General features: G+C 44.4%; 1 protein-coding gene across 1 annotated transcript; it reads right to left on the bottom strand.

Moving 5' to 3' along the window:
- Nucleotides 1–1,144: 1,144 nt before the first annotated feature.
- On the bottom strand, nucleotides 1,145–3,568 carry LOC103392499 (cyclin-dependent kinase 5 activator 2). Its single transcript, XM_008329119.2, has one exon. It carries the CDS (start codon nucleotides 3,268–3,270, stop codon nucleotides 2,383–2,385), a length of 888 nt encoding a protein of 295 aa, XP_008327341.1. The 5' UTR covers nucleotides 3,271–3,568; the 3' UTR covers nucleotides 1,145–2,382.
- Nucleotides 3,569–7,422: the final 3,854 nt, after the last annotated feature.

Raw genomic sequence — 7,422 nt, 5'->3', positions numbered from 1 at the left:
TAAACACGATCCTTCTCTGAGCTGCAGGGAACCTTCTGGAAAGAACCCTGCAGTGACACCGCTGCATCACACCAGGGGGAAATAGATTACTCTGTTTTTGGTTTGTTTTTGTTTTGTTCTTCCCTCCTCATCCTGTCCCTTCATCCTGCTCCTGTTTAGTCCTCTCTGTTCCATTTCTCAATGTGGCCTCAATAAGAAGAATCTATGACACTAAAAATACCCTTTATGTGTGTCAGCCGGCTGGGCTCCGTGCTCACCGTGCACCACAGCTAATTCAGCCGCAGCTCAGTCCAGCCCGTGGGCTCCTGCTGCTGCTGGTTACAGATTAGCCATTTGTTTATCTGTCCACGGCCCGGTGAGGACGGGGAGGGGGGGTGAGGACGGGGGCTTCCGGAAGATCCACAGCTGATGTGTTCGGTGGAAATCAGTGAATTCTCAGGAGCCAAAGTCTCATGGCAACCCCCGGTGGATTGTTATGGAATTATTCCAGTTACATACGTTTGTCTCCAGGGTCCAGTTAACAGGAGGATTAGTGGGAGGATCATTGATAAGACGCTGTTCATGATATTACTGCTGAGGTGGACTGTTGTTGTTTGAACAAACAATGGTCCCGTGTGTGTGTGTGTGTGTGTGTGTTTGCACAGTCAGCATTAGGACTAAAATAACACAGACCAAATGTTCTACACAAGTTTGGATTTATTTCATCATCGTCACCATAAACAATCACAACAATGGGCATTGATCAATATTTAAACTGCTGTGAAACACAATCATCTTTAGAACATGTTAAAGTCAACTGTACCAAAGAGCCAAAGTCACACGTGATCGTCCTACGGCGAGGCCCGTTACCGACCGATAACGCGCTGCCAAAATGTCACCACTGTGCAAAAACATCGAGGGTTTGATCAGCGCTGTGCAAAAATAATAGCAGCATATGATGATTCCACGGTGTGAACTACATGGTCACGTCACGACGTCACGACGGTCGTAATACTGAACGCTAACTGTCACATTTGCCCTACGGGTTTGGTTTCAGAGCCGGAGCAAATTCACTTCTTAGCTTATAGAGCAAAAAAAACAAACAAACAAAAAAAAAAAAACCCTGCGACGCCACGTGTGCAAAAAAGCGGTTACAAACGGGTTACTAACGAGTTACATTCAGTATTTACATCATTGGGTGATGGAGGTTTCAATCCGGCAGATTAAATCAAAGTGCACGTTCACGAAACCCGGGCAAAAATATCGCAGCATTAATTAAAGCGCTAAATTTGACTAAGCTGGGAGCGCGGTCAAAACACGTCAAAACACGTCAAAAGCAGCAGCCACTGTCACAGCAGGCAGATGACAAATAAGAACAAACAGATTCAACAGATATAATATGTAAACAACAGCCTCGGGGAGAGAAGGTTTCAACATCTCAGGGTTGGCACCACAGTCGAGTGACCTCTGAGATATGTTGCTGAACAATACATCCCAGAGGTCAGTGTGTATGTCAAACGTATTTAACACGACGGAGGCCTCCCGATGAGAGCGGTGGACGTTCTGGAACCATCCACGGGCGAACTTAGTGCAGTTTATTACATTCAATAAGTTACAACTTTCACAATTGTCAAGTGAGTGTGGCTGACCCCTGGCGGAGTGTTCCCGTCACAGCACGGATTTTAAATATATATTTACGCAAACAACGAATAAAACAACAACAAACAAAAAACTACAGAGAAATATCTACAATCATACAGGTGAAGTGTTCTGTCCCGTGGGGAGGGAGGGAGGGAGGGGGTCGTCATGCCTGTGGCATTTGTTGCGTGTACACTGTGGTAATTATCGGCCTGAGACCTGAATACAGCGCAGTACTTGTACGTGTTTACTCCAGTCCAATACTGCTTCACCAGGTTGTTACGAGCTTAGGGGCTAAAAATGAAGGACCGCGTCCGAGTTCCTGATAAGCCACTCCAGGCTCTGTTGTGGAAAAGAGACAGGGGAGGGACAGCGGCTGTGGGGGAGAGAGGGGGAGAGAGAGAGGGAATACGCGGTTGCACAGGTCAGCACCTCGGACAGCTCCACCTCCTCACTTCTCGCCGACACTTGTCTATTCTGGTCCTGCCTTCATGCGACATCCACTCACCTCAGCACGGAAGGAACTGAGTTATTCTAACACAATGTCAGTCCACGGCATGAAAATAAAAGGGGGGGGGGGATGTGGGGGGGGTTGTGAATGAATCACTGGCATGCATTTGTGAAATCTGTAGCCACTGTAGCTGTACCTAAAGCCCACACTCAGGTGTTTGATCGTGATGAGACGTCGACGCCACTTCATCTAAAACCAGTGTCAAATGATTCTTAATATGTTTAAAGCCACCCGGGTTCTGGTTCGAGTCCCTGTCAGCGGTCCAGGTTCGCCTCGCTGGTGTCTCGCTGGTTCTTCAGGTCCTGAAAGACCTCGGTGAAAAAGTGCGGGTCCGCGTTGAGCTGCAGCATTTTGGCACTCATCCTGTTGATGATGCGGAGAGACGTCTCCCAGAAAACGTCCTTGTTCGTGTCGTTCATGAAGGGCTTCAGCGGGTAGGAGATCTCGTTGCCCATGTAGGAGTAGGCGAGGTAGAGACAAGTCTGAAACGTGCCCTGCAGCTCGGCCGGGCTGTCGATGCTGTCCACGATGCTGTCCTCGCACAGCAGGTACACGAACACCACGTTGGCCGGGGTGATGAAACCCTGGTCCTGCCAACCCTGGATCAACAGAGTCCGGTCTATGTTTCGGAACCAGAGAATGACCTCCCCGCTGTTTAACTCTTTCAGTTTGTAACACCTGCGGCACATGAAGTCCCCCAGACAGCGCAGCAGCTCCCCGGTGGAAGCCTGGATGACTATCCGCCGGGGGGACAGCAGGGACAGGCTGCTGGGCTGCTTGTGCGCCGCAGGGGGCTTTCCGCTCTGGGCCACGGTCTCATTGTTCTGCGTGGGCACGGTGGGCACCGGTACTGGGATAGGAGCCTTGGGTTTTTTCTCCTCGGCCTGGTGCGTCTTCCGGATGTTTTCACAGTTGAGCTGCGCCACCTGGCTGGACGGCAGCTCGCGGATGACCGGTGGGTTGGGCGTCACTTTCTTGGCACTCTTCTTGGCCGAATTGGCCACGAGCTTCTTCCAGGACAGGGAGACGAACATCGAGTGACGCTTCAGACTTTTGTCGTTTTTCAGCCCGTCTCCTGCGACTTCGGCGTCCATGATGGACGCCTTCTTTGTCGCCGGAGATATGGAGAGGACGGTGCCCATGTCTGCAGAAGACGGAGTGCGTGGATGCTGCGGCAACTTTAGCGCAGGATCTTCTGCAGGGTGAGAGGCGGTGGAACAGTCACGACCACGAGGGAAACTCCATTTAGGCGTTTATTCAGTCCATGTGTTGAATCCTCCACTGCCCTGCTGAGAAAAGGCTGGAGCCGATTGTCAAGGTGAAGGTTTGTTTCCAGCAGATGCTCTGACAGCGTCTCCCGGGACGCTGCGACACGATGCTGCGGCTGCAGACTAAACAACGGTTAGCCGCGCTGCGTAATTTTTTTGGGGGGAGGGAGGAAGATGGGGGGGGGGGGGGTTAAAACGAACCAGCGAGTAGGATCACAGACTGACAAGAGAGCCAACCAATGGAAAAACTAATCAATGATCCAGTCACTAGGGGTGCTGTAGGGTAGACTGCGTGTAGGTAACAACTATACTGGTGTTTGTGACTAATCTGGTCAGTGAACAACACTGGACAGACACGGTACTGACCCACGGTACTGACCCACGGTACTGACCCACGGTCTGGAACTGAACAGTCATCGACATCAATGAAGAGTGAAGTAAATATAAGTGAAAATAAGGAGCTTATATAAATATCAAATTCCTTCACATGACAGTGCTGCCAAATAATTTTTCAGGTGTGTTTCCAGCTATAAATATAAATATATATATATATAATACAGTCTGAAAAGCCTGAAAGTCTGCAGTGTGTCTGTCCTACGAGTGTAGACTTTTTTTCAGGTGTGTTTCCAGGAATGGAAAATGTGAACATGTATAAATAAATCACTGTAAAATAAAATAATATCAAAATCCAAAAAAAGGGTCTTTATGATGCAGTCCTATAAACACAGTATCTGTAACTTCATACCAGAGAAAATATCGTGACCTTTGACCTTGAAAACAACAACATAAAGCCTGATTTTATAAAAAGTCCACCTGAGAACAGAACAGAAAATATCATCACCACAGGTAAAGGTCTCAACTGTAAACTGAAAAACAAATCTTCAGCTTTAATCCAATTACTTGTTGCTAAAGTTGCGCTGACCCTTCACTGTCTGATCCTTCTATTTAGCTAAAAATGGACGTGGTTAGTCTATAAATACCACACGGCTCGGCCTCATTTAACCCTTCAATGTCAAGAACAACGAGAGAAAAATCAGAATCACAATCAGAACGACTTCATCATTTTGAGGAGATAATGACAATAATAAGATAATAATGCACACTATACTGTAGTAGTACAATACTGTACATTTTTATTATTATTATTATTATATTTCTTTGTTCTTATCATCTCTCAGAAATTAAAATATTCTTGTTTTACTGGGAGCAATAAAGTTTAAGATAATCTAATCCAATATATTCCAGAAATAATAGTGATTAAATAATAATAATAAAAAAAAACAACATTGAAACAAATGCAGATTAAAGTGCTGTTTTTTTTTTAAATCAGTTTTTGGTTCCTGATTCTGTACCTTCTGGATTATAATAAAATTTTATTCCATATAATCCTGAGTCGAGCATCACTTTGTCGTTACGTCTCTTATATCGTTGTCGACCGCTTCATGAAACAACCATACCAACCTAAGGGTCAAAGGTCATTTCTACTATCATGGGAAGACGACAGGTGAGAGAACGGTGTCCAAAAAAAAAAAAAACAACAAAAAAAAAACTGCAGAGTGTTTCCTCTTTTAACTCTTTTGATCACAGGTATGTTTGATCCGAGGCCTCAACGAGCAGAGCAGGATCAAAGGAAACACTTTCATCTGACAAAATGAAACAGGATGCAACATTTGAACAAACCTTTCACTGAGATAAAGCCTCAGCTGTGTGTGTGTGTGTGTGTGGGGGCGGGGGGGTAAATTAGCACCACAGAGAGAGACGTCCTACTGCATTCATCTACAGCTGCTGCCATGTCACAGATTCTCATTCTAACAAATGAAGCAGTGAAGAAACTCAACATGTACTCTGTATATCCTGTACCAACTCAAAACTTTAATCAAACAAAGTAAGATGAGGAAGATTTGGACCGCGAGCCACCAGTTGATGATCACCGCTCTATCCTGTAGACATGTTACCCTCTGGTGGGCCACGTAAAATGACATGGTGGGCTGGATTAAAGCCCACAGGCCTCGAGTTTAACATATGTGGTTATAACGAAAGATGACGTCATAAAATCCAGCAAATTTAACCACTGTGTTTGTAGGTGTTGTGTTTTTATCAGTCTCTGTAGGACAATGTATGACAACTGTGTCTGTTTGTTGAGCGAAGACCTCCACCTGGTGGATATATGGGGTAATGCAGCTGCAAAAACATTTTTCCTCTTAAACGCAGCAGAAAGAAACCAATAAGATTAAAAAAAAGTATTTTTACTGTAATATTACTGCATAGTATCCGTGGCTCAGAACACAATAGGGAAAAATTATGGTATGTTTATTTTTAAAAACTTTTTTAAAAAGCCATTATTAAATAAAAGGAAACATAAATTCTCATGTGTTGGGCTGCTAGTTGACATCAACTCTTTGTTGTTTATTTATGGTTTTAATCTCCACTTCCTCTTTGAATTAAACCTAATCAGCATCTGTTTCTATGGTTGCCAGGTAACAGAGTCAAGTGTCGACTCTCTTCAGATAAATGTTACCTGCAACAGGACAAAAATAATCAAGTGTCCGACTCGTCTTCCTCTTTGATTATGTAAGAAAAGAAAAGAAGAGCTGAACGAATACAATTAGAGGCTGATCGAGGACTACAGCCCCCCCCCCCACCACACTCACAGATGCTGGTGGATTTATGCAAATCCAGCCTGCAGGTCCTGTTCTCTACTGCAGCAGCTCACTGCTATAATCACAACAAGAGATAATGATTCGTGTTTTTTTTAAAAAAAACAAAAAAACACACGAATCATTTTTGTCTCACACAGATGTTTGTATGTGTGTATACATATATGTGATTAAACACAATCAAGAAAATACATCAATTTAAAACAACATTTTATATAGATGTCACACATACATATATGCACATATACATACTGTATATAAATATATACTATACATACATTCCTATTGTTTTTCTGTCTATTGCTGGAACCAAAACCAAACTACAGCAGGTAGAGGGCAGTGTTTCTCACCTGTTTTGATTTGTGACTAATCCAAATGATGGAATTATTAATATAGAAAAGTGTTAAGAAAAAGATACAAAGGTACAAATGAAAATTTAGCTTCATAGAGTTTCATCATTACAGTCTCCCATAATGCATTGGCCAAATATGTCACTCAGCTCCTCAGTCACAGACTGACTTGCTGTCCTGAAACAAACCTGACATCTGACCCAAAGTTGAAACCTTCACTACCATCACAACTGTAAAACAGAAAAATTGAGAGATTCTGGAACAACACAGTGACATGCAGTGACCTACAGTGACCTGCAGTGACCTACAGTGACCTACAGTGACCTCCCACTGCTGCTCCCACATGTGTGCCACAGATGTTTTCTGTTTTCCTCTGTGGACGTATCATTCCCAGTTTATGTGGAATTTCTGCGTACATTTTTACACAGAACCCAAAACCTTTCATCACTTTACACATTCATTTATATTTCACTTCAATAAAAAAAACCTCAGGAAGTCTGCTGGAGTTAAACCACAGAACGACAACATCAGTGACAACACACAGTTTGATTCTTTAAATCCAATACATCTGCTGTGAAACACAACTCAACTCAGCTCAGTTTTCAACACAACCGCGCTGCTGCTGCTGCTTCGTCTGTTTCATGTTTGCTGGCCCACAGTCTGGGGAAAACTCCTGGGCCGAGCCAAGGCTGCGGGCCAGGTGTCTGATACATTTGAATCAACTTTTCTGTGGCTGTCTAACTTCCTTTTCCTCCTCCACATTTTTTCTTTTCCTACTGCTTCCTGGGCACAAAGAGACGCACATGTGCGTACGGATTACAGAGAACCAGTCAATGGGAATTATAATGGAACCCCCCCCTTTGGAAGGAATCATCACAGAGATTAACCACCACCACCCCCCCAGATGCGACAGCTACGATAAGGATCAGCTGACGAGCGGAGAATCCAAAAGAAAGCACGTCTGCGTGGATAAGGCTTTTGACGTCGTCTGATTTCCACAGATTGTTCTTGTGATTAGA

The sequence above is a fragment of the Cynoglossus semilaevis genome, chromosome 16 (genome assembly GCF_000523025.1).
Source record: "Cynoglossus semilaevis isolate Cse_v1.0 chromosome 16, Cse_v1.0, whole genome shotgun sequence".
Taxonomy (NCBI): domain Eukaryota; kingdom Metazoa; phylum Chordata; class Actinopteri; order Pleuronectiformes; family Cynoglossidae; genus Cynoglossus; species Cynoglossus semilaevis.
The sequence above is the reverse complement of the archived record's forward strand: the minus strand, read 5'-3'. Positions and strand labels throughout refer to the sequence as shown.